The 27,767-nt window shown below is 45.0% G+C and overlaps 1 protein-coding gene across 1 annotated transcript in view; it reads left to right on the forward strand.

Annotated features, from left to right (window-relative positions):
* The window catches only part of LOC137431726 (uncharacterized), a 188,095-nt gene that overhangs the window by 81,072 nt on the left and 79,256 nt on the right, over window positions 1-27,767 (forward strand). Inside the window, exons 24-33 of the mRNA XM_078782396.1 lie at window positions 2,683-2,769; window positions 3,256-3,297; window positions 5,997-6,045; window positions 7,252-7,326; window positions 9,578-9,648; window positions 9,851-9,907; window positions 12,100-12,333; window positions 13,572-13,694; window positions 13,869-13,921; window positions 24,373-24,425. Of these exons, the coding sequence (XP_078638522.1) occupies window positions 2,683-2,769; window positions 3,256-3,297; window positions 5,997-6,045; window positions 7,252-7,326; window positions 9,578-9,648; window positions 9,851-9,907; window positions 12,100-12,333; window positions 13,572-13,694; window positions 13,869-13,921; window positions 24,373-24,425 (844 nt within the window). The remainder of the gene's footprint in view (window positions 1-2,682; window positions 2,770-3,255; window positions 3,298-5,996; window positions 6,046-7,251; window positions 7,327-9,577; window positions 9,649-9,850; window positions 9,908-12,099; window positions 12,334-13,571; window positions 13,695-13,868; window positions 13,922-24,372; window positions 24,426-27,767) is intronic.

A 27,767-nucleotide genomic window follows, 5' to 3' on the forward strand; every position in this document is an offset into this window, starting at 1 on the left:
GTTTGGGATTGCATTTTGGCATTGCACGCCCAAAAATGGGCGCAGCAGGGCGGTCATATTGAAAAATCAATTTTTGTCGATCTGAGAAAAGTAATTGTGGTTTTACTTTTCATGCGTCACTGAAAACTCAATTTTTTCTAGTTTCTTGTTTAAACATGAGATACCTTCAGCGTTACTGTACATATCAACTATATAGTTTGTGGTTCTATTGTGCATATTCTAACCATATTGATATAGACCAGTTGAGTTCAGGTTCCCTGGAACCTCTAGTTTAAATGCTTCCGCGGACTGTCCAAAGGTCAGAGGGCATGTTCGGTAAAAAAAAATCTGTCATTGTTCTCACGTGTGAATCAGTGATGGGATTTTGCCCAAACTTGGTATAAGTGTATATTGTGATGCAAAGATGAACTGATTATATTTTGGCATCAAACGTGAGAAGTGAGGCGATTTTGGTGAGGTCAGAGGTCATGTTAGGAAAAATGTGATACTTGAGAGCAGCAGAATAAATTAAATCAAACTTGGTGCAAGTATGAATAATGTGTGTGGAGGCATATCAGTCAGTCATGGCGTCGTAGAGTGGTGCTCTTGTTGTTATTCACATTAATAAGATAAGCGTGGGACGCGTTCCTAACGTCGCCACTTCCCGTATTGTATTTCACTTTTTACCGATGATAATCCTCTTTTTGATTAACTAGGGCATGCCCGTACTATATATATATCTCTAAAATTATATCCCCCCCCTCTATTTACATGAAATGGTTTGGTCCAAAGCGAACGGCTTGCGAGTGGTGACAATCCCCCCCCTCTATTTACATGCAATGGTTCGGTCCAAAGCGAACGGCTTCCGGAGTTTGGTAAAGAAATCGCCATCGCGTACACAAACGCGCAGGAAAGCGAATGAATCGCAAATTCGTTTTTATTAGTTGTAAAACATAGTTTAACGCCAACATAGGGCATTGGCCGTACGTGGGTGCCCGTCCCGTGGCCAAAAAAAAAAAAAAACGCTACCCGTACGCTCTACCCCGCCCGTACGCCCGTAAACAAAAAAACCAACGCTCTTCGCTTCCGCCCTTCGCTCTGACTGAATTGGGAGAAATAATGCGCATAAGAAATCGAATTACGTACCGTAATGGCGGTCAGCTCGTAACGCGCTCAGCTCCGCTCGTCTCACATCGGCCACGCCTACGCAACAGAGCGTTCTGTGATTGGCTGCCGGAAGATAAGTCGTCACTGTCCGGAAGTTCGCAAATCGCAGTTAGGATGAATCGTTTTAATTTAATCGCAGTTTGAATTCGTTTTAAAACATAGTTTAACGGCAACATAGTTTTCCAACGTGAAATAAATGAATACGCTGTCAAATGTGCCGTCCGAGGCAGAGTCTGATCGCCACGTTCGGCACACGTGATAGCTCGCTGCTCTCTGATTGGTTGAAGCGTTTTTTGGACATAGCTCGGTCAGTAATTGTCCGATTAATATGAAACCTTGAAAAGGCACATCCTCGGGTCCCCAGCAATATACCTGGCAAGTTTCAAGTATATCGGACCCGTGGTTGTCGAGAAACAGCGGTCACAGACAAACACACAGACAGACACACAGAGATTGCTGGAATTATAGATAGATGACAGCTGTATTCAAGAACACAAACGTACAGTTGTTCTGTCTACGATTTTGCAATCTCCCAATTTTGTACTTTGTGATGTATTATGGCGTTTCTATCAGTCTTGTAAGTTCTGAAAACGTTCGAGAATAAAAGGTATGGTTCATAAAGCGATGTAGGTGTGAGTTGAGGCGACGCAAGGCTGGTTGGTAGTGGTGTAATTACGTTACGACATAATTGGTGGTATTGCTATATTAATTTATTGCACCAATTATTTCCTCCTTTTTAGTTCCCATGAGATATCTTCCAGTCGTTGATGTGAGCTGCCTAGCCTGGGTTTGAATTCCAACCCAGCTATGAACTGTCATTCGGGTGTTTCATAGGCCGTGTGATTCATCAATGTGTGTGCCGTCCCTCGGTTGGACGTGAAACTGGTCATCCTTATGCCGGAATTCGTTTGTGGACATTAAAGATCCCATGGTGTCCTTCACAAAGAGGAGGCAAACTATCGCTGGCACCCACAACAACAAACAACAAGAAGCATTTTAAGGCCATTTTCCCTAGCCTTGCAGTTCCCATGACAATCTTCTCCATTTTGCCCTATTTTCTGCATCTCCCCTTGTTAACCCCCTTGCCCGCATTTCTTCTTCGACCATCTTTAGCCAAGCTTTTCTCGGTCTTCCCCGTCCTCTACTTCCTTCTACATTCATTTCCAACACTCTTCTGAACCAGTCACTTTCGTCCTTCCTCAACACATGACCAAACCATCTCAACCTGTTTCTCTTCAAAGCATCAATCACAGGCTCTATTCCCATCATCTTTCGCAATTCATCATTTGTCGTCCTCTCTCATAAAATGCACCCTCAGCACATTTCAAATTCGTGCCCGAGCTTCCTGAGCCGGAGTGGCGACGTGACCAGCATTGTGGCCAAGTATGTGCTCTCTCGAGGCTACGGAACGTGAATATGATGATGATGATTATTATAATTATCGAGTTGATGTGAAATAATCATTTAAACATGGCTTTATTACTTTTTTATTTCAGAAGCACTGTTGTGAAGCTCTGTTTGTGCCTTTGTTTTCAGTTCAGGATGTGGGAGGTTATCTCCAAAATTGGAGAAGGACGTTCTGGATTTGTTTACAAAGCAAAGAATGTCAACTCGGCAGAAAAGGTACGAGCTTGTGGGATACTTCCTCTGTCTTCATTTCACTTTTTGGGAGAGGGAACAGCACACGGGAGAGCGAGATAGAACACAGAACAGAACATGGTGGAAAACACAGATGGCAGTGTGGAGGGACATGACAGAGAGACACATGGAAGAAGGAAGGATGGGAGCGAAGGGATCAGGAAATTCTCCTGCATCTGAATGTGTCTTCTCTCTTCTTGATGATGAACGATGCTTTTTCTTTTGCACCTCAATGTTTTGTCCTTCCAATTTGTACCACTCGACTAGATTCACTTGTGTGTTGATGGAATCGTTTACCTATTCACCTTTTTATTCCCCGTCTGTGTGAAATTGTTCCTTTCTCTCATTTAGCTCTTCAGTGTAAACAGAAATAATAATTGTCCGTCACGACACACCAACATCATTTGTTCAACTCATTTCTCTGCATTGTAGCTGATATGTTATAATACGATCTCTTGTCCCCTCTTTCAGGTTGCTTTAAAGAAGGCAAGATCTTTGAAATATTCAATAGAAGTAAGTTTATATTTATGTGGAGATACAACAACAACAACATGCATTTTAAAGGCCATTTTCCCTGCTAGAGCGGGGGTTAGCCTTGCGGTCCCCATGACAATCTTCTCCATTTTGCCCTATTTTCTGCATCTCTCCTTGTTAACCCCCTTGCCCGCATTTCTTCTTCCACCATCTTTAGCCAAGTCTTTCTCGGTCTTCCCCGTCTTCTACTTCCTTCTACTTTCATTTCCATCACTCTTCTCAACCAGTAATTTTCATCCTTCCTCAACACATGAACAAACCATCTCAACCTGTTCCTCTTCACAGCATCAATCACAGGCTCTATTCCCATCATCTTTCGCAATTCATCATTTGTCTTCCTCTCTCTCAACGATACTCCACACATCCGTCGAACCATTCGCATTTCCACCCTTTCCAACCTTCGTTGCTGCTCTACGTTCATTACCCATGTGTCGCTCCCATAAATCATAACACTTCTCACACATGCAGCATACACCTTTCCCTTCAGCTTCAACGACACTCCCCTCATCATCAGCACGCCACTCAATTCCCGAAACTTCTTCCATGCACATCTCACTCGAGCAACCGTTGCCGAGTCTGATCCACCTTCTCCATTCAGCATGTCTCCGAGGTAGCAAAATGTTTTCACACCTTCCAGCTTCACGCCGTCTCCTAGATCCAACTCAACATTTCCTCCATCTGCAGCTCCCTCTGTGCACACCTTACATTTGAATGTAGCTGCCACACTGGTTAATGACCCTCTCAGACCACTACATTTTTGATGAACCCACTCAGCGCACATTGTACATTGAATGGAGTTCACTCCGACACCCTTCCTGCACACAGCACAGGGCCACTTCCCAGTTCTTTCCACCTCACCACATGCTTTACCACTTGCCATCACCTTCGTCTTTCTGATATTCACCTTCAGACCTTTTGTCTCCATACATTCCTTCCACGTGTTCATCTTTTCCTTCAGTCCATCCATACTTTCCGCAATCAACACCAGATCATCTGCATACAACAACTCCCACGGTAAACCCTCCTTTACGTTCTGAGCCAGCACCTCCATCACAGCTACAAATAGTAGTGGACTTAGTACCGACCCCTGATGCACTCCCACCTTCACCTCAAACTCACCACTGTTCCCGTCCTTCGTCCTTACAGCTGTGCGCGCTCTTTTGTACATTGCCATCACTACTCTGATCAACCATTCCTCCACTCCTAACTTCCTCAATGCCCATGTCAATACTTTGCGTGGAACCCGATCGAATGCTTTCTCCAGATCAACAAACCCAAGAAACAACTTCTTCCTCTTCTCCATGTACTTCTCCTGCAACTGCCTCACAATGAAAAGCGCGTCTTTCGTTCCTCTTCCTGGCATAAATCCAAACTGCATTTCGTCGATCTTCACTTTCTTCCTTATCCTCCTCTCCAACACCCTTTCCAATACCTTCATTCCATGCTCCAATAATTTATCGCTCGGTACGAGCCACACTCCAGAGGGTCACCTTTCCCCTTGTATAGAGGGACGAGGGTACTCAGTTCCCAATCCACTGGAATGCGGCCTTTTTTCACCACCAGATTACAGATCTCTGTCATTCTCTTCACACCCCAACTTCCTGCTGCCTTCAACATATCTCCCACAACTCCCGTCGGCCCTCCCGCTTTTCTACCCTTCATTGCTTTTATCGCTTCCTCAACTTCCTTCTCAGTTATCTTCTCTGCCGGTCCTAAAACTGGGTTACTCTCGATGTTGCCATCCCATTCATTCTCTGTATTCAACAGCATTTCCATATATCTTTTCCATCTTCCTTTAATTCCATCTGGGTTGACAACGATTTGTCCCACTTCATCCTTCAAGCAGCTCACCCCCATCACATCACACCTCTCTTTCGCTATCTGCTTTGCAATCCTGAATACTGCTTTCTGACCCTCTTCCGAATCCAAGCGTTCTCCGAACATTTTCCTACATGCCTCCTGCGCCTTTGCTACCTCTTTCTTTGCAGCCTTCCTGGCTGCCTTATAACTTTCATGCTCTGCTGTTTCTGCTCCCGTACCCTTCGACTTCTGCCACTCCTTGAACTTCTTCCTCTTCTCGTCAATCCTCTTTCCAACTTCATCATCCCACCACCATGTTTCCGAGTGCCTCGGTGGTCCTTTTGTCCATCCACATACCTCACCAACGGCTCCCAACAGACTAGCTTTCATTGACATCCAACCACTTTCAAGCTCAACCACATCATCCTCGACCCTACTCAGCCTCTCTTTTAATGCCTCCCTTACTGTCACCTCTTTCAACCTCCACACCTTCATTCTCGGTTGGTACTTCACCCGCCAAGCTCTCCTCGCACCTTTCACCCTTATGTCGCAGACAACCAAGTGGTGCTGTGAAACAGCCTCTTCCCCCGGGATCACCTTTGTGTCTCGGAGGTGCCCCCTATCTCGCCTACGATAGTGGTGTTTTAATTGCTGAAGTAAGAACGCAGTTTAACCCCTGAACTCTCCTGGCAGAACTTTTGTCTGTGATACATCTTTGTCTCTTGCCCCTGAGGCTGTGCGTCTCTGTGTGTGAGTTTCAATCTTGTGGTTATTGTGATGGTGTGACTTTACCTTTATCCGGCTTAGAGAAGAAATTTGTATGATTTTTCTCTTTCTCTTTGCTCCTTCTTTTTGTAATTTTTTTTATTTTGTTGCAGCTCTGGGGTGAAGCTTCGATAATGAAGGCGCTAAACCACCCAAACATTAGTAAGTGTGGATTTCACTCAAACTTAATGAAGTTTGAGTGTTATTTTATTAATAGTATCATGATATAAATGTTTAGAATGGAACACACCGCTTTCTGTCAACTTCATTGACTTCAAGAAGGAATTCGATCGTGTTCATAGAGGACGCCTGTGGAAGATGCTGAGATCTTATGGAATTCCACAGAAGATGATCACTCCAATCAGCAAATTCTCTGAACACTTCTATGAACTCCATGTGCAAAATATTTATTTATATATAAATAGACTCACAGCTGTAATTGCTGTCAAAGGTGTTTCCACCAAGTATTAACTCAGGGGAGTGCACACTTATCCACACCTCAAGAGGGTGGTAGATGGGATGCTAGTTTAATCTCCCTCCATGGGATGGCACAATCATTGAACCACCCTGCCTGTGAAACACCGGGATCATAGTTTATAGCTAGGCCGAGTTGCCAACCCAGGCGAAACGGCCACGAGGCGAGTCTGCGTACATCGAGAGCTCCAGGCCATCGTGTAGGCCGCTTTTGGATTGCTTGTTCTTAAATAGAAATATCGCTTGCATTCTATCATATCCTGCAAACGAACTGCTGAGTGCAAGATGTAAAAGTAACAAAAGAGGCACTCAAATTGTGTGGTGATGTGCCCACGATACGAACAAAAGTGGTCAACAACCGAAAAGAAGTAGAGTAGCTGGAAACCGGATCGTCTTATCAGATCTTTGATTTTCACTTTAATTTGCCAGTGTGTTATTAATCATGAGACTCCAACACACTGTAAATCAAATGTTCTCTGCCAACCGAATCTTGTGTGTTTGACAAATGTCGTCTTATCGGAATAATTCTCATCAGTTGTTTGCCTGAACGTAAATCTGCTCGATACGAATTGTGATCCGTACACAAACTACCCAGATACCCCACCCCCCCATTGCTTTTCCAACCTCGTTTGGCCCATTTGTACTGGTCTCAACGCTTTCTGCAATCACCTGTGCTTATTTAATCGATGTACTTTTGATTGGTGCGGTTCTCCCCAAATGTTCTCAGACAAGATCATGAATGGTGATGGTGAAAGGAGGATGTTGAGGCTCACCTGTTGACTATTTGTTATCACACGCAATGTGCATGTTTATCGTGTCGTTTAAAGGTATTTGACTTTGGATGAGTTTCTTATGCCATATTAACTTGTGCTCCACCATCTTGTATCCTTTCAGTGAAGTTTATCGCCATCCCAACAAAAGATCCACAAAATGACTGCACAGTCCTCGTTATGGAGTATGTGGCAGCAGGTGAGGTTTTTGACGTCATTTTGCTGAAAATCCACTGTTTGTGTCTGTCAAGTCAACTTTTACTTTGGCAGCTAAATGATTGTCATTAGAAAACATGAATTATGATGTTCTGATTGTTGGACCATCTCATTCAGTTCTGACAAATCTCAGTTTCACCCTGTCACTCCGGCACAATTGTCAAAAACAACCAACTGATCTATTTTCCTGGTCAGACACAGGAAGTGGTTCGTTTTCTTGACTTTATAGGCTTCACCATCAGCCATGACGTGGATCACATATCAAAGCTTTCTTCCGAACAGCTGCAGTTTCCATCATTCTAAATAATTCCTTAAACTCATGGCCAACAAGGTTTCTGTGTTGGTCAATGGAGACCTCGTGAGACCTTTATATTCCACAGGATCCAGGAAACCTGTTTGTGATTGTGCAACCTCTCATTTAGGTGAAGAGATGGCAGCATCACAAACTGATTTGGTTTCTGTTAAATAAGAAGCTCTCAACATAATTATCATGTCATGTGATGAGGCTGAAACACATTGCCAGTTCCTCACATGACAGACGGAGCGGCTCATCTCATTTATGCGGCCTGTCAAAAGACAGAGAGTCTTGGAAGATACTGATAAGTCTCCCGCTCCTTCACTACACAAGTTCCTCCAGTAATCCCCTGCTGGTTATACTCAAAGTGCACACTTTCCACACACACTTTATGGTTCCTCTTTTCTCCCATTTCTGTAACTGCCCTCTGGAAGCTATTCAATCACATTCTCCCCTCCAAGACTTATTGCAGGTGGTGCACCACCATCTCATGTCACCCTCTATCCTCTCCTCAATATTTTGTCTTGGCCCATGAACCCTCTTATCATTTTATCCTTCACTTCCAGTGTCTTGTGTTAACCCCATCCACCCCCCTCTCTCTCCCTCTCTGTCTTTTTCACACACCCGTCTTCCTGTTCATTCATTCCCCTACTTGTATCCAGCTGTGGCCCTCCATCACCTTGCTCTTCAATGACCTTTGCGTTTTCAAGCAAATTTTTATCTTCAGCATTTTGTGTTTATTTTATCAATGAAACATTCAAATCTTCAAAACCAAAAGAACTTCCCCTCTCCTCCTTTTTCCTCAGAAATGCAAAATTCTTCACTCTGCAGACCTGGATAAAACCACAAACTGGTCAAACAAGTGGAACATGTCTTTCAATCCTGGCATATCTCACACTCTCACTGTGTCTCTCCAAAAATACCGCTACACACTCCTCCCATCTACTTGCTCAACAATCCTCTCAAATAAGTTCTGTCACTCAAGCTTTTGGGTCTTACTATCTGCCAAGATCTTTCCTGGCAAAACCACATTTCCAAGCTGGTCTCGAAAGCCAGTCACCGACTGGGCATCCTCCGTCGTGAGAGGTCCTTTTTGGGCACCTCTGAGCTCATAATCATGAACAAAGCTTTCATCCGCAGCTCAACGGAATACTGCTCTCCCCTCTAGCCTGTGCTCCTGCCTCACACCTATCTCGGATTCACGCTGTTGAATCCAAAGGTTTCAGAATCATTGGTATCTCCAGTGATGAAGCTGATTCTGAGGGCCTATCACTCGGTCACCGCATGCCGGTTGGTGGTCTTTCTGTCTTCTATCGACTCTTCTCTGGCCTAGCTCCCCCAGCTCTGTCTGTGCTCTGCTCCCCAAATATTCCTGCAGGAGGCACAAGATGTGGCAGCAACCTTCTTCTCGTGAAACTACCAAAATCAAGACTCTCTGCTCACCTTCACTCTTTCATTCCTCTATTCTCTCACCTCTGGAACAAACACCCATACTCTATTCAATCCCACTTATCCCTCCAGGTCTTCAAAACAGGTGTTCACCACTATCTCGTATCTTGCCCCGTCCAAAACCTTGATCTTTTCGACCCCCGATAAAACACTCCAAATTTGACTCTTTGAATCTCTGACTTATTTCCTGCAATTCCTCGTGGTGTTCATTTGCGTTATACAAGTTACCTCCCCCCCCCCCCCCCCCAACTTCCTCTTCCCCAAGTCCTCTCCCTTCCACAGATCTACCGCCGTCCCTGTTCTCTGCTGTTTTTGTGCTTGTGTGCTTCCCTCTCTCCCCCTCTTGTCTCCCGCTCCCTTCATTGTATGTTTTATGTGTCTGTGCATGTTTTCATGTTTAATTTGTTCGCTCTGCACGAGCCTCGATTCTGTACACACATTTTTTTAAATCTCATTACCTTACCCTTGTATGTTTGTCTGCTGTGTGCAGGTTCACTCGCTTCCCAAATTCATTTTCTGAGGAAATTTACAGAAAGAAGATTGTGGTTTCCCATGAAACAGGTGAGCAGAAGTTATTTACCATTTGGAGCAGAGGTTGGAGCAGAAGTTGGTAGAATACCCATTCCATTCCTCATTCCACCCTCATTGTGATGTTTGTGTCGTGGTTTGAAATATGACAGAAATAATTGATCTCAAAATTGTAAAATCTCAACAACCACAATCTGTGTCCATGTTTGAATATTTCATCTCCTCCTCCCTCCAGATGGCTGATGCTTTTGAGTACTTGCACGCCCAGAACATTGTGCACAGGGATATAAAGGTAACCAACTGCACCAGTGCAGACCGTGATACGTTCTGCCTGACACTGCAATGAAAACCATTTTTGGTGCAGCGAAGAAAGGAATGGGAGTGGGAAGTGGAGGGGGCAGGAAAGAACAAAATTCATATTGTTGGATGAAACCTACAATGGACGGAAAGAGGGCGGGATCTGTCACATATGGACCCTTTTTGTGTTCATTATATTATGATTTAAACTTCAAATATAAATAGAAAATAAGAAATCAAAATTAAATATCCATTCCAGCTCGGTTGTGGTCTGTGAAAAAGGCAGCTACCCACTGTTGGAATTTGTGTGTAATTTTGATATCTATTCATGGTAGTCCCAAAATCCAATTACACACCCGATGTTATGGTCTCTTGTCCATAAATGCTGTTCTCCCTTAACCTTCTCCACTTTATTCAGATTATTACCTCATAAGAGGTCCAACACTCCGCTCCTCATGGGATTATTGACAAACTGCATTGAAAAGAAATCCTGGAGAAGATCATGAAATTCCTCCTCTGCCCTTTCCCTGTTTCTGAACCCAGTCTATCCCTGGCAAATTAATATCACCCACAATCAGCACTCTTCCCTCACTACAATACTGTTATGAATTTTGGGGTAGGCATATATAGATTTAGGTAGATCTGCATAGGTATCATGCTTCGTCTGTCGTGCTAGAGAATCTGGATATAATAAGTTCTGTGTTTAGGCAGTTTGTCAGATTCAGTGTGCACCTGTGATCATACGAAGATGATCCGGTGATAGGTAGAGTAAGGACTAAGCTAATTCCCGTGTGTCAGACCTGGTGATCATCCCTGTGACCCTTATGGCAATGCAGTCTTCGACATTAGATAGCCCCATTAGTGCACACATTAATTAATTCCCCGCCGCCATAAGGACTGACCAGAAAGACAAGCAGGAAGCTCTTCTCTTCTTCATTTTGGGCTCTTTGACATTTGAGCTCTTCCCATGGCCCTTTTGCTCTGGACTGTCCAATTGAGCTCTTCCCTTTCTCCTTCTCATGTTGGCTGCCTTCCTGTTGGACCTCTTTTCTGCCCTTGCTTTTCGTTCCCGTTTTGGAGTTTTGCTTCAAAAGACGTTGGAGCGCCTACGATTCTCTTCCCCGGTGTTCACCGGGGAGCGTACGAGCTGCAGCAGCCGAGAGACCATTGCACGCTTGCTCACTTGGCGCGAGAGGCCTGGTGAACAGGGGTCCTGGGGGGGGGGGGGGTGGCGGGGCAGCAGTGGAATGCCAGCAGGTGGGACCGAGCGGTTTGCGCTGACCAGAGCTGTGTCAGACGGAGCCTGATCGACCGATGCTGCAGACAGAAAAGACACACCACAGAACACAACACGATGATTCTTTTATTTGAATATTCCTTTGTCCGTGTATTTGAAGTGAGGTGTGAAGTCGTGCCGATTCAGAACATTTTACTTTCGTTGCGTTTCATTGTTTTCCTTTCTGTTTGAGAAATATTTCTTTTTGTACCATAAATTCCGTGTTAGTTCGTGAGTTAATTTCCACAGGGAGAAGACATCGGACCGTGAAGATAAGCGGCATAATCCCCCCAATTCCCTTCCTGTGTATGATCCGCCATCAATTGGGAAACGCGTCGTTAAGCTCGATTATCCATCCGTGGCGTACTCTCGGTGTTAACTGAGCCAGCCACACGACAATACATTTTGAATTCTTCATGAACCTTTCAATCTTACTCTTCCGTCACACGAGAAGCCTGATTATACGTGACTAACTACTCTTCCATCCCTAATCTCTATCCACACAGAACACTCTTCATTAATTCCCTGCTTCAGGTCGCCCTTTTCTCGATATAATATTGTCCCTTACCGAGATTGCGAAACTTCTTCTGAGTTTCTCTTTCCTTTCACACCTCCATATCTTGTGGCCTTCGATTCCTGACATTTAGCTCAACAAAGTCTCACTTCCTGTGACTTTGTACTCCTCATTTGTATATCGCTTGTAAACCTCGCTTTCTACTCGCTTCAGCCACCTCTATATTATGTAAACTCCTGACTGAAATTGATAGAGGATGTTATTTTAAAAACTTTTCTCTTTCTGGAATTTTTTTTCCTGCCTTCACTTCACATTTACATTTACATCTTTCCTTCAATATAATTTATCACCAAAGGTTAAATGTTTTTTAACATATTTATTTCTGTTTATTCTCCAGCTACAAAACGTGCTTTTCAGCTCTCGGTTGAGCGTCAAGGTCATCGACTTCAACATGGCCACACCTTTCATGCATGGTAAAAAATTTTATGATGGCTGGGGCACACCTGGCTACATGGCACCAGAGATCACAGAGCATGGCTACGAAGGTCCCCCAGTCGATGTGTGGGCACTTGGCATCCTGTTCACGAAATTATTTGATGGACTTCAATTTGATGGACATAATGTTATTGAAGTGAGTATTGTTACCTCCACCACCAAAGGTGGATGGAGGTTATGTTTTCACCCCTGTCTGTCTGTCTGTTTGTTTGTTTGTGAACAAAATATCTCAAAAAGTTGTGGACGGATGATTTTGATTAAATGTGATTCTGTATTGTGATTTTCTGGTCTACTCTGGGATACAAAACGTAAACTGTTCACCTGGTGGAGGTATGCTCTCTACTGGGTGCCATTCTAGTTTATAATGGTGTCATGATTATGAGTGTGGTGTGAAAGGAGATGCTGATGCTAAGAGTGTGTTAATAGGAAGGGAGTAACAGGTGTGACAGGTGTTGGTTTTCGTCGCTGGGTGGCGCTGCGCAGTTGCTGCCGCCCCTCAACATCGACGAGTAGTTGGATGTGCTGCAAACTGTATCGATTTATTGAAGCGTTTGCATTCTTTCACTCATGGAGGATGACTTGTTCACACATCTGGTGGGATATCTCGTGAAGCTCGCTTATAGTGCAGCTAAAATTCGCGGCCGCGAAAGCCATGAAAACGCAAAGTACACAGCAGTGAAAGTACAGTACTTTACTTACTGCACATTATAAGCAGGTCATGCTCTCGGCTTGTAGAATAAGTTTTTTGCATTTGTCCAGCTGCTGTGTTCATGGCTGGTAAAAGATGGGTTTTATAAATGTCAAGTTCGCTGCTTGTGAATTTTCTTTTTTTGCGCCCCTGAAAAACCACGAATTCGTGGAACAGTCACGAATAGGGAGGGAAAAAACCGCGATTTCACAGAACAGACACGAAAAGAAAAAAACCGTGTATTTGCGTTTTTCCACGAATAGAGATACGGTGAATATGTGGATTTTATCAACCGTGAATATGTGGATTCTGCGAATAGCGGAACCACGAATTACGGAACAGCGAATACGTGGATTCCACGAATAGTGGAACCGCTAAGAGCAGTTATGCACGTTGTTAGTCCGAGTCAGAGTTGTTAGTTAGTTGTTAGACCGAGTTGTTGTTCATACTTAATATCCAATTATTGAGATGATAGGGTCTTTTTCAGCGAAGAAAAAAAACTTTTTTGTTGTGCACCATAACTTATTTGATGAATGAAAATGTATTTTATTAGTTTTGAATCAAACCTTGGTTATTGCATCAATGAGTGCTTTTGTTTGGAATGTGCTTATTATGCAAATGTTAGTATTCGATTGCGACGATTGTTTGGGATTCGGTCAAAATACATTTGTTTTACTTCTTTGCAGATGTCATATGGCAAAACTGACTTCAATGTGGAAAACAGTCCACCAACCTTTGCAAGGGAAACATTGGTTTCCCTTCTGGCTGCGATGCTTCGGGAGGATCCAATGGAGAGGCTCACTATGACGGTGAGGGATTGATGCAGTTTTCATATGCAGTGTTTTATTTGCATGTACAAGAATGTTTTCACATGCTGGGGTAACTGACCTCCTGTTAGTGTGGATCAAAATGCAATTGCTCACCAGTGGAGGTGTTTCCTGATCGTGTTCATATTTGATTCCAACACATCCATTGTTTTGCAGGAGATTGTAAACCACACATGGTTCAAGGAAAATGACCCGATTAAATTTTGCAGGTAACCGGCACTCCTTTTGTTCTGTTTTTACATCTTCCATTGTTATTGCTTTTCTGCAACATGGAGTATCATGGAAGAGCATGGTGATAGAGAGCGTGAACTGATAATAGGGCAGCAGGGCAAGTCTTCAACAAAATAAACATGAACTTCCGTCCAGGTCACGGATCACCACACTCTTAATGGCTTGAATCGTGCCATGTATCCTTCAAGTTTATCAAAGCTAAGTGTTCGGACCAGATCCGTTGTCTCTCCATGTTTGTAGCTCTGCCACTATTGGTGGGCACAGGTTATGGAATTGCACTCCTGTCTGTCTATTTTTTGTTTGTCTGTGAACAGGATATCTCAGAGTTGTGGATGGATTCGGAGAAATTTGGTGGAGGTGTGAGTGTGTGACAAGGATGAAATTGTGGTGAAGATTCGGATCTGAGATTTTAAAAAGTGATTCTCACCATTGAGTGATAAGCTCATGCTAAATCAGATATATTGCAGAATTGATTCAAATTTGATGAATATCCCAATAGCAATATGAGAATTTTTTTTTTATGTTTAAGTGATTTTTCACCATTGAGTGATAATGACAAAAACAATTCTCAGCATGATATTGTGGACGAGTTATATCAAAACCAGGTGCATGATTTGCATAGCTGTCAAAAACAAGCCAATTCGATTTTGGTTCACGTCCGGAATCGGATCCGGCCTATTGTTGGGATACAAAACATAAACTGCTGAACCTTGCATAGGTATTGGCTCTACCGAATGCCCTTTCTATTCTACTTATCTATTCTTCGCCAGTCTGTTTGTCTGTCCGTTCAGGAAGGGGCTTCAAAATCAAGTCACCACAGTTTTTAAGCGGTGAAGCTGCTTCAATATAGATGGCTATGTTCGTAAGCGTAAATGAAGAATAAGAAGAAGCTCTTTTTCATTCTAAAGGTTCCAAAGGGTAATTTTAATTGGTTCTAAGGTGCAATTCTAAAGGTATCTGAAGGATAATTCTAATAGGTTCAAAAGGATAATTCTAAAGGCTGGTTCTATCGGTTTATTATGGGTAATTTTAACGGATTTTGTGCATTTCTCGGCTTTGCCAATTTCATATCAAAAATGCCAAACTGAACTGCTTCCTCCGGACTGGTGCGTTTTTTTGGGGGGTTTTTTTCTGTTTAAAAAGTCAAATGTTTTCCGATTTTTCTCGGGATTTGTTTGAGTCGAGTCTAAAACTTTGTCAGCAGCAGTGAAAAAGGATATCACAAAACGATGACATCAGAATAAATCGTGCAAGAGTCCAAAATGCTTTAGCTTTGTGAGGCCTCAAGGCACGGAACTTTTAAATATTAATAAAATCAAAACCTGAGTCCCCACAAACACGCCACTTTTTCCGGCGTCGGGCAAAGCCATCTGGAACAGCGTTTGTCTCTCCGTATGTATGTATGTCCTTCACAAAAGTACACAAATCAGAGCTGAGGATCTGGTCACATGACAGGGATGATGTGATGTGATTATGTCTGTGATGTCATTGTGGTGTGCGAAGGCTGACTCCACACACCGCCATTTTGATTTAAAATGCCATTCAGGACAAACATATTGTTGAACCTGTCATATGTCGCAATCACTATGCTCTACCTTTATATATATTTTTCTGTGTGAAACACAAACAAACCGATTGTTTAAACAACTATCAAATATCGAAAGTATAGGTGTTATGGGTCTTCCAACAATAATATGTATAGGCCTTAGTCTTCATCCCTTCAGGGCTCGCCGTCAGGCTGTTTCGGACAAATTAGTCCATGTTTCTTCATAAAGTAGTATCGTTTTCGTCATAATAATAATACTAATATAAATAAAAATGATGCAGTAAATATTATTGTAACACTGCAATCCCTTTGTCATGACTGCCAAGTTACTGGATTGAAGCACTGTATGGTTCACTGATTCAAAACATATGGAATAAACCAGTGTATCAGTGCAGTCTCTTTACTTCTATGGGAACAGACAGCTTGGAGACTGGCAGTACTTTCAAAATTTTTTAAATACTTACATTATTTGCTAACGACTAAGAGGGTTGGCGTCAGGAAGGGCATCCGGCCGTAAAAACATTGCCTCAAAAAGAGAACCATGACAATTACAGCAACATATGGGCAGTGTACAGCCCGAAGAGGAGATCGGTTTCTGAGGTTTGCGACATGGAATGTAGGGACAATGACAGGGAGATCAGGAGAAGTGGTGGAAGTATTTGTCAGAAGAAGAGTGGACATATGTTGTTTGCAAGAGACGAGATGGAAGGGAAGTGCTGTGAGAATGGTGAAGGGTAGGCAGTGATAGAAATACAAGTTTGTGAGGCAAGTGTTACGTGCTCCTCCCATGACATGTCATCCTCCCCTGGTCACGGTGTACCTCCGAGCTCCTTAGAGGAGTCACGGCAGAAAGATGTGTTGTGTCGAAGATCAATGGTGAAATCACACCAATTGTTTCCAACAAACAAATATTGTATTAAGGTCACACAAGAATAACAGTACAACAACAATCATAATCAATTGTACAACCAATATATACTTCCTATGATTGTACCATCAAGTTTGTACAATATAACTCACTGTGCTCCAAGTGAGCGAAAAGAAGAACATTCCCCAATGTCTCTATTCTGGCATCAAGCCAAAGTCGATCCGCTCCAGCGATCGTCAGAACAATGTCTAATCGAGATCAGAATCCCGTTCGGATGACAGTCACAGTCACGCGGCCAAAGCTGCGCAAAGGTGCCCTCAAGGCGACTGGGAAATCACACCCTCGGGTATGGACGTTCCACGGCTCCAAATCGGCGAACCGCAGATTTTGCACTCAAAAGCCGCGTTACACACGCACACCAGATTAACGTCTGAATGTGGTGAAAATGGTTGAAGCGAGATGAAAAACGTTGAGCGAAGCACAAGTCCTGCGCGAGGTAAAATTGCCGACGGCCCATTCTCGTGGCGCAACGGCAATCCAACGATTCTCTTCGGAATCGACCACAAAACCTGTCACGCAGGTTTATCTGTCACAGCGATGACAACTCTGTCGCAGGAATCCCTTTCCCGGGAAACCCAAAGTTCACTCGTGACTCGTTCACCAACGTTCGCTCCAGACCTCGAAGCAGCTCGGCTTCTTCTCCGACTCACTCGCTCCGCCTTCTCTCCCTCTTCGTCTTCTTCGCCGTTCGGTTCCGGTTTCATTTAAAACATTAACTTTTTACCTTTTGAAAATAGTAATATCTATTTCCCTTAAACGACAACAATAATAGTACATGGAATCAAAAATGTTTACAGTGGATGAAAACCACAACAACGGAAGTGACGAATCCGGAACGCAAGGGTGCCCAGAGGGCGTGAATGGTGTTGGTGTCCTGTTTTCTGAGGAGTTTGAAGACAGTGTGGTGAGTGTGACTAGAGTGAGTGACAGGTTGATGATGGTGAAAATGATGATTGGAAAGCTCTTGGTGAACGTCATCTCGGGATATGCTCCGCAGGTTGGTCGGCACGATGAAGAGAAGGACCAATTCTGGTGTGCGATAGAGAAGCTGATGGAAAACGTGAAAGATGAGGAAGTTGTTGTGGTAGGAGGAGACCTAAATTAACATGTGGGAAGGAGTATGGATGGTTTTGAGGGAGTTCATGGGGATTACGGATATTGTGTGAGGAATGGAGAAGGTGAAAGGATTTTGGAGTTTGCTGATGGAGCTGATTTGTTGATTTGTAATACTCAGTTCCAGAAAGAGGATAATAAGCTTGTTACATGCACGTCAGGTGGGTCGACGACAACCGTTGACTACCTGATGGTGCGTAGGCGAGATGGGGGTACCTCCGGGACACAAAGGTGATCCCGGAGGAGGAGGCTGTTTCACAGCACCACTTGGTTGTCTGCGACATAAGGTTGAAAGGTGCGAGGAGAGCTCGGCGGGTGAAGTACCAACTGAGAATGAAGGTGTGGAGGTTGAAAGAGGTGACAGTGAGGGAGGCATCATCTGGACTGGTCTCCCATCTCTACCGCCTCTGACATCAACTCATCCTGGGAATTCTTTCAAAGTAAATTGCTCTCTCTCATGCACAGATTTATCCCATCTCGTCTTCAGTTGTCATACCCTTCCTCCCGTCCATGGTACACGGACGTTGTCATGCCCTCCTTGTCATACCCTCATCAAAGCGTCCTCCCCGCTTCTTCCCCCTTCCAACTTTCACCTTCTTCTCCCTCAACCTTCTGCCTCACTCTTCCCCCTCCTCAAATAACACCTCACTGCGCCTCACCCAATCACCATCAAACCTTTTGTCTGCCCCATTCTTCCCTTTCTCCAAGCTATTCTGTAATCTCTGACACACCTTCAACAGCTCTCCCTACCTCTTCCTCCTCTTCCACATCTTACCCTACCGCTCCCCCCCCCCCCTGTTCTGTATCCGATGCTCCCCCTTCCTCTTCCTTAACAGTATGGACCTCAAACATCCGGGGCCTTCGCTCAAACCTAACTGATCTCTCCATACAGGTTGCTTCTGACAAACCAGACGTGATCTGCTTAACAGAAACTTTCCTCCTTCATGATGTCTCTGATTCCTTGGTATCTTTCCCAGGTTACTCCCTCCTCCGGTATGATAGACCTGAGCCTCGTCCTGGAGGTGGGGTTGCTATCTTTATAAAAAACTCTCTTCCTCACTCGCCCTGCACTGCCCTCTCTCCACCTCACCCCCAGGAATACCTTTGGCTACGGCTTCCCCTTCGCTCCCACCTTTTGTTCATATGTGTGTTGTTCCGTCCACCAAACAGTGATGACCATCTACATCTCGCTGTCTGATAATATGGACCAACTTCTATCTACCCATCCCAACTCTCTCTTCCTCATATGTGGTGATTTCAACTGTCACCATGCCAGTTGGCTGGGGGTGGGTATCTCTCTCACCAGCCATGGCTCTTCAGCAAAGGACTTCTGTGACTCACTGGGACTGACACAATCTGTCAATTTCCCAACCCGGATCTCAGTCAACGGAGCATCTTCTCTTCTGGACTTGGTTATGACTAACTTACCTGAAAATGTCTGCTGCTCTTCTTCTGCTCCAATCGGCTCTTCTGATCATGTGCTTGTTAAAGTGGACATCTCTCTGACCATTCTCAGAGAGCCTCCTCAGCGTCGACGAGTCTGGCATTTCACTCAGGCCAACTGGCACGGTCTTCAAGCAGCCATCAATCATCTGGACTGGTCTCCCATCTCTACTGCCTCTGACATCAACTCATCCTGGGAATTCTTCCAAAGTAAATTGCTCTCTCTCATGCATAGATTTATCCCATCTCGTCTTTAGTTGTCATACCCTTCCTCCCGTCCATGGTACACGGAGTCTTGTGGTGAGGCTATTGCCCAGAAACAACTTGCTTTCGTCTCCTGGAAAGCAAATCCAACAGAAGGAAATCTAATTTCCTTTCACAAAACCCGAAACAAGTGTGTGTCCACCCTCAGGAGAGCCAGGAAACAATATCTCTCCGTTCTCAGGACCGAACTCTCTTATCTGTCTCCCTCTTCCAAATCCTGGTGGCATCTGGTCAAATCTGTTTCTGGTGTTTGTCCCCCCTCCATCCCCTCCCTCACCTCAAATGGCCACACGGCTGACTCCGCACGTGAAAAGGCTGAATGCCTCAACTCTGTGTTTGCCTCTAAATCTTGTGTCCCAAACCCATCCCTCTCTGTACCCAGTCGTACCTAGCTGTTCCTGGACTCTGTGTCCTTTCCTCCTGACAAGGTGGAAAAGTTTCTGTCAACCCTCGACTCTGATTCTGCAACTGGACCTGACGGCATTAGCCCACGGGTCCTAAAATCCTGTTCTTCCGCTCTTTCACTCCCTCTCTCTGTTCTATTCACCCTCTCTTTTGCTCAAGGTCATCTTCCATCTGCTTGGAAATCTGCCAACATCACCGCTTTGCACAAAAAAGGTGCAAAAACAGATCCCAGCAACTACAGACCAATCAGCCTTCTCCCAATTATCAGCAAAGTCATGGAATCCATCATTGCTTCAGATATGAAATCTTTCCTCTCCTCCAATGGCTTGATCTCTGATCACCAATTTGGTTTCAGACCTGGACACTCCACTCTGGACATGCTGCTTCTGCTTTCTCAACAATGGATGGAGGTCCTCAATGCCAAACAGGAAATTAGAGCAGTCTCCCTTGACATATCACGTGCCTTCGATACGGTCTGGCACCCCGCTCTGCTCACCAAACTCTCCTCTTTTGGGATCCATGGAAATCTCCACGCATGTCTGGCGGACTTCCTCTCTAGTCGTAGTCAACGTGTGGCCCTGAATGGGTTTCTCTCATATCCTCTTCCTGTTCAGGCTGGAGTTCCCCAAGGCAGTGTTCTGGGCCCTGTGCTTTTTCTGGTCTTCATCAATGATCTCTCTGACTCTCTTGAAAATCCTCTCTATCTGTTTGCTGACGACTCTACTCTCTGTCGCTCCATTCTTCATCCCTCAGATCGGCAGTCTGCAGCCTCCTCACTCTCTGCAGACCTTGACAAAATCACAGACTGGGCAAACAAGTGGAACATGTCTTTCAATCCTGACAAATCTCACACTCTCACGATGTCTCTCCGAAAAGACCGACTGGACAACCCTCCCATCCACTTTCTGAATAATCCTCTCCAAGAAGTTCTGTCACTCAAGCTTTTGGGTCTCACTATCTGCCATGATCTTTCCTGGGAAAACCACATTTCAAATCTGGCCTCCAAAGCCAGTCGCTGACTGGGCATCCTCCGTCGTGCGAAGTTCTTGGCACACCTGAGCTCCTCACCACATACAAGGCTTTCATCCGCAGCTCAATGGAATACTGCTCTCCCCTCTGGGCTGGTGATCCTGCCTCACACCTAGCTCGCCTTCACGCTGTTGAAACCAAAGCATTCAGAATCATTGGAATCTCCCACGATGAAGCTAAATCCAAGGGCCTCTCACTCACTCACCGCAGGCAGGTTGGTGGTCTTTCCGTCTTCCACTGACTCCTCTGGCCTTGCCCCCCACAGCTCTCTCTGGGCTCTGTCCCGAAAATTTTCCCACAGGTCGCACAAGATCTGCCTGCAACCCCCTTATGGTTAAACTGCCAAAATCAAGACTCTCTGCTCACCTTCACTCCTTCATTCCTCTTTTCACCCACCTCTGGAACAAACTCCCTCACTCTCTTAAATCCCACTCCACCCTCCATGTCTTTAAAACAGCTGTTCACCACCATCTCTTATCTTCCCCCATCCAAAACCTTGATCTTTTCTACCCCCGCTAATTTCACCCCAATTCCACTTTTTTGAAATAACTTCTGTCCAGGAAGTCCTTGGTGTCCTTGTGTTTTATACTTCTCCCTCCTCGCCCCCCCCCCCCCCCTTCCCATGCCTCCTTCCCCCAGGCCCTCTACCTTCCACACATCTCCCTGCTCTCGGATGTTGTGTTTGTGTGCTTCCCCTTCTCTCCCCATCTTGTCTTCCGCTCCCTGTTGTTATATATTTTGTTTGTCTGGTTGATTTGTATGTGAAATAAATGTTAGCTCTTTCACGAGCCTTGATTCAGTATACAAAAAAAAAAAAAAAAAGAAGAAGAGAGGCTGAGGAGGGTACAGGATGATGTGGTTCAGCTTGAACATGGTTGGATGTCAATGAAAGATAGTCTGTTGGGAGCCGTTGTTGAGGTATGTGGATGCACAAAAGGGCCACCGAGGCATTCGGAAACATGGTGGTGTGACGATGAAGTTGGAAAGAGGATTTACGAGAAGAGGTAGAAGTTCAAGGAGTGGCAGAAGGCGAGGGGTACGGGAGCAGAAAAAGCAGAGCATGAAAGTTGTAAGGCAGCCAAAAAGGCTGCAAAGAAAGAGGTAGCAAAGGCGCAGGAGGCATGCAGGAAAATGTTCAGAGAACGCTTGGATTCGGAATCGGGTCAGAGAGTGGTATTCAGGATTGCAAAGCAGATAACGAAAGAGAGGTGTGATGTGATGGGGGTGAGTTGCTTGAAGGATGAAGTGAGACAAATCGTTGTGGACCCAGACGGAATTCAAGGAAGATGGAAAAGATGTATGGAAATGCTGTTGAACACAGAGAATGAATGGGATGGCAACATAGAGAGTAACCCAGTTTTAGGACCGGCAGAGAAGATAACTGAAAAGGAAGTTGAGAAAGCGATAAAAGCAATGAAGAGTAGAAAAGCGGGATGGCCGACGGGAGTTGTGGGAGATATGTTGAAGGCAGCAGGAAGTTGGGGTGTGAAGAGAATGACAGAGATCTGTAATCTTGTGGTGAAAGAAGGTCACATCCAGTGGATTGGGAACTGAGTACCCTCGTCCCTCGATACAATGGGAAAGGTGACCCTCTGGAGTGTGGCTCGTATTGAGCGATAAAGTTATTGGAGCATGGAATGAAGGTATTGGAAAGGGTGTTGGATAGGAGGATAAGGAAGAAAGTGAAGATTGACGAAAGGCAGTTCGGATTTATGCCAGGAAGAGGAACGACAGACGTGCTTTTTATTGTGAGGCAGTTGCAGGAGAAGTACATGGAGAAGAGGAAGAAGTTGTTTCGTGGGTTTGTTGATCTGGAGAAAGCATTCGATAGGGTTCCACGTGAAGTAGTGACATGGGCATTGAGGAAGTTAGGAGTGGAGGAATGGTTGATCAGAGTAGTGATGGCAATGTACAAAAGAGCGCGCACAGCTGTAAGGACGAAGGACAGGAACAGTGGTGAGTTTGAGGTGAAGGTGGGAGTGCATCAGGGGTCGGTACGAAGTCCACTACTATTTGTAACTGTGATGGAGGTGCTGGCTCAGAATGTAAAGGAGGGTTTACCGTGGGAGTTGTTGTATGTAGATGATCTGGTGTTCATTGCAGAAAGTATGGATGGACAGAAGGAGAAGATGGACAAGTGGAAGGAATGTTTGGAGACAAAAGGTCTGAAGGTGATTATAGGAAAGACGAAGGTATGGCAAGTGGAAAAGCATGTGGTGAGGTGCAAAGAACTGGGAAGTGGCCCTGTGCTGTGTGCAGGAAGGGTGTCGGAGTGAACTCCATTCAATGTACAATGTGCGCTGAGTGGGTTCATCAAAAATGTAGTGGTCTGAGAGGGTCATTAACCAGTGTGGCAGCTACATTCAAATGTAAGGTGTGCACAGAGGGAGCTGCAGATGGAGGAAATGTTGAGTTGGATCTTGGAGACGGTGCGAAGCTGGAAGGTGTGAAAACATTTTGCTACCTCGGAGACATGCTGAATGGAGAAGGTGGATCAGACTCGGCAACGGTTGCTGGAGTGAGATGTGCATGGGAAGAAGGGGTGTGTGAGGTGGGGAGTGTCGTTGAAGCTGAAGGGAAAGGTGTATGCTGCATGTGTGAGAAGTGTTTTGATTTATGGAAGCGAGACATGGGTAATGAACGGAGAGCAGCAACAAAGGGTGGAAATGCAAATGGTTCGGTGGATGTGCGGAGCATCGGTGAGAGAGAGGAAGACAAATTAAGAATTGCGAAAGATGGGAACAGAGCCTGTGATTGATGCTGTGAATAGGAACAGGTTGAGATGGTTTGGTCATGTGTTGCGGAAGCATGAAAGTGACTGGTTGAGAAGAGTGATGGAAATGAATGCAGAAGGAAGTCGAGGATGGGGAAGACCGAGAAAGGCTTGGCTAAAGATGGTGGAAGAAGAAATGCGGGCAAGAGGGTTAACAAGGAGAGATGCTGAAAATAGGGCAAAATGGAGAAGATTGTCATGGGGACCGCAAGGCGAACCCCCGCTCGGCAGGGAAAAAGGCCTTAAAATGCATGTTGTTGTTGTTGTGTTGTATTATTTGCTAACTGGTATCCCTATCCAGGTCAGGTCATACTATCCCTTCAACTGAAGTGTCAATAAGGCCGGCTACGCTGCTGGTAGACTTTCAATCTTGTTTTCTGCTTCTCAGGAAACACCGCCTTTCCAAATATCCACACGTGCACCCACTCATGGAACCACAGCGCCGATGCTTGTAACCTGTAGCGGTTCATGTACACCAGAGGCCTTTGACGCCTGAGAACCAACATGGAGAGAAAAAACAAATTCCATAAGATTTACCCTTTGGAATCCTATGTAATTATCCTTTATAAGCCTGTAGAATGACACTTTAGAACTTAAAACTCTCTCGGATTCAATTCCAGGCAAGACAGCTCGGAGGTGAGTGGGAGTTTGGGACATGAAAGGGGAAAGAAAAAAGTGTGGTTTAAAAAAACAAACTTTGGGTTATCTTCACCCCCCTCTTTACGATGTGACATTTATTGGCTTCATTGTCAACTGTTTGAAAATACTTGCTAGGGCAGCGCAGTACAGGGTGTGGTTCGCTGTCTGAATGCAGAGAACACAAAGACCAATGCAGTCTGATTATCACCTTCCCCACTGCATTTTTATTGTGACATGAATTTGTGACATTTATTTGACGACAGCTTCACAAAATCTTTATTTTCTGCAGGAATGCTGAGTCTAAATTATCAGATGTGTCTGTTGACGAAGAGCCGCTAACCGGTGAGTTTTGAGAGTTAATATTTTCACTTTTTCAATTTGTCGGTGGTGGCTGCTTGTTCCTCATGACAGTGACACAAACAACTTTCCTTTCATCACAGTAATCTTTCCTGTACATGGTCCAAACTTTTTGTTTTGATCCTCCAAGTAATGCCATGGCGGTTTTCACAGCCTCACTTGGTCACAGGTGTAACTATAGCGCAGAGGCATCAAATGTCCAATATTTGGCCAAGCTGAGCTGAGCATCACCTCAACCAATACAAATCAATACTGATTGGTAATATTGATGGAAGAGGAGGAAGGCAAACATTAAAATGAACAGACAAGAACAGATGAGGAAGTTAAAAATGCAGAATAAACTTTTGAATGGTGATCTGTAAGAGGCAACCTCTGGATCGCAGATGGTACCAGATGATGGTGAGAGAGCAAATCAATTTCAATGAAAATGCAAAACGACATGATAAATGAGTTGGAGGAAAGAAGCAAATCATAGGTTTGGGTTGGGAAGGGTTAATGTGGTTCATAAAGATCATGGTGAGGAGGATGGATGACGTGAGATGGTTAAACTGGGTGTCCTGTCTGCCGGCATTAGGTGGTCAGCGTTAAGGATCACATGGTGTCCTTCGTGTGAAGAGTAGGCAAGCTATCTCTGGCACCATGGATAAATTCCTGCCATGACCAGCAGAGGGCATCAGCGGTATATCCTCCTTCTCAGCCAATGATCCTTGCTATTCCACAGTCTTGTGCTAAATATGAACGTGGAAGAAGATTGCTTTGTCTGGTTCTAAAATATAAATCCCTTTAATATCTATCTACAAACCTAAATTTGCTTTCTTCATTGTTGTCCAACACTGTTTCAGATGCATCTGTGTGTGTTTTTTCCACCATTATTCGTTCATTCTTTTCCTGAAGAGAATCCCCCATTTATATGTTGTACTGTGTCCAACAAGGCTGCACAGACATAGCGAATTTACCTCTGAACTATCCGGTGTGCTTTAATTCTCATCCTGACCATGCACTGTCGAATAAAGAGCTCGTCTTGCTCGTGAGGCCCTGTGTCGGACTGTTTTTGGATTTTTTGGTCCGACGAAGGGTTAATGCCAGAAATGCCAGCTTCCCCTCACTTCCAACTGTGAAAAGCATATCCTGATCAATGTCCTTCCTGGTGATTCCATCCATTTTATAAAATCAAATGGTGCTTCACAGGTTGTGTGTTTGGTCACAAATGTGTGGTACCTCAGGTGGACCTTGTGCTGGGTATTCTGTCTGGGGACATTAGTTTGGAGACATTAAACATCTCTCGGTGTCTTTTATGAAGAGTTGTCAAGTCAACGCTGGCACCCTGAGCAAACTACAAATTCCTGACTTTACCCACTGCAATCATGTCAGGCCTAGCCAACCAGTTTTTTTGTATATATATATATATATATATTTTGTATACAGAGTCGAGGCTCGTGAAAGAGCTAACATTTATCAAACAAACAAATCGGACAAACAAGCAAACAAAGTATATAAAAAGGGGAGCGCTCGACAAGATGGGGAGAGAAGGGGAAGAAGCACACAAACAACATTTGAGAGCAGGGACATCGGGAGATGTTTTTGGAGGGAGAGGGCCTGGGGGGGAGGCAGGATAGGTATAAAACGCAAGGACACCAAGGACTTCCAGGAAAGAAGTCAAAAGGAACCTCAAAAAAGTGGATTTGGGGTGAAATTAGCGGGGGTAGAAAAGATCAAGGTTTTGGATTGGGGAAGATAAGAGGTGGTGGTGAACAGCCGTTTTAAAGACCTTGAGGGAGGAGTGGCATTGAAGAGAGTGAGGGAGTTTGTTCCAGAGGCGGGAGAAAAGAGGAATGAAGGAGTGAAGGTGAGCAGAGAGTCTTGATTTTGGCAGTTTAACCATAAGAGGGTTGCAGGCAGATCTTGTGCGAGCTGCAGGAATATTTGGGGGACAGAGCCCAGAGAGAGCTGGGGGAGCAAGGCCGGAGAGGAGTCGGTAGAAGACGGAAAGACCACCAAACCTGCCTGCGGTGATTAAGTGAAAGGCCCTCGGAGATAGCGTCATCGCGGGAGATTCCAATGATTCTGAACGCTTTGGTTTCAACAGCGTGAAGACGAGCTAGGTGTGAGGCAGGAGTTCCAGCCCAGAGGGGAGAGCAGTACTCCATTGAGCTGTGGATGAAAGCCTTGTATGTTGTGAGGAGCTCAGGTGTGCCAAGGAAGGACTTCGCATGATGGAGGATGCCCAGTCGGCGACTGGCTTTGGAGGCCAGCTTGGAAATGTGGTTTTTCCAGGAAAGATCATGGCAGATAGTGAGACCCAAAAGCTTGAGTGACAGAACTTCTTTTTTTTTTTCTTTTTTTTTTGTATACTGAATCGAGGCTCGTGAAAGAGCTGACATTTACTTCACAAACAAATCAACCAGACAAACAAAATATATAAAAAGAGGGAGCGGAAGACAAGAGAAGGGGAAGCACACAAACACTTCAGAGCACACAACATTTAAGAGCAGGGAGATGTGTGGGAGGGAGAGGGCTTGGGGGGAGGAGGCGTGCGAATGGGGGGGGGGGGGGGGGTGGGAGAAGTATAAAACACAAGGACACCAAGGACTTCCAGGACAGAAGTTTGTATTTCAAAAAAGTGGAATTGGGGTGAAATTAGTGGGGATAGAGAAAAGATCAAGGTTTTGGATGGGGGAAGATAAGAGATGGTGGTGAACAGCTGTTTTAAAGACCTTGAGGGAGGAGTGGCATTGAAGAGAGTGAGGGAGTTTGTTCCAGAGGCGGGAGAAAAGAGGAATGAAGGAGTGAAGGTGAGCAGAGAGTCTTGATTTTGGCAGTTTAACCATAAGAGGGTTACAGGCAGATCTTGTGCGACCTGTCGGAATATTTGCGGGACAGAGCCCAGAGAGAGCTGGGGGGGGCAAGGCCAGAGAGGAGTCGGTAGAAGACGGAAAGACCACCAACCTGCCTGCGGTGAGTGAGTGAGAGGCCCTTGGAGTTAGCTTCATCGCGGGAGATTCCAATGATTCTGAATGCTTTGGTTTCAACTGCGTGAAGACGAGCTTGGTGTGAGGCAGGAGCACCAGCCCAGAGGGGAGAGCAGTATTCCATTGAGCTGCGGATGAAAGCCTTGAATGTGGTGAGGAGCTCAGGTCTACCAAGGAAGGATTTCGCACGACGGAGGATGCCCAGTCGGCGACTGGCTTTGGAGGCCAGATTTGAAATGTGGTTTTCCCAGGAAAGATCATGGCAGATAGTGAGACCCAAAAGCTTGAGTGACAGAACTTCTTGGAGAGGATTATTCAGAAAGTGGATGGGAGGGTTGTCCAGTCGGTCTTTTCGGAG

Source organism: Myxine glutinosa, chromosome 7 (genome assembly GCF_964187855.1).
Source record: "Myxine glutinosa chromosome 7, kmMyxGlut1.1, whole genome shotgun sequence".
NCBI lineage: Eukaryota > Metazoa > Chordata > Myxini > Myxiniformes > Myxinidae > Myxine > Myxine glutinosa.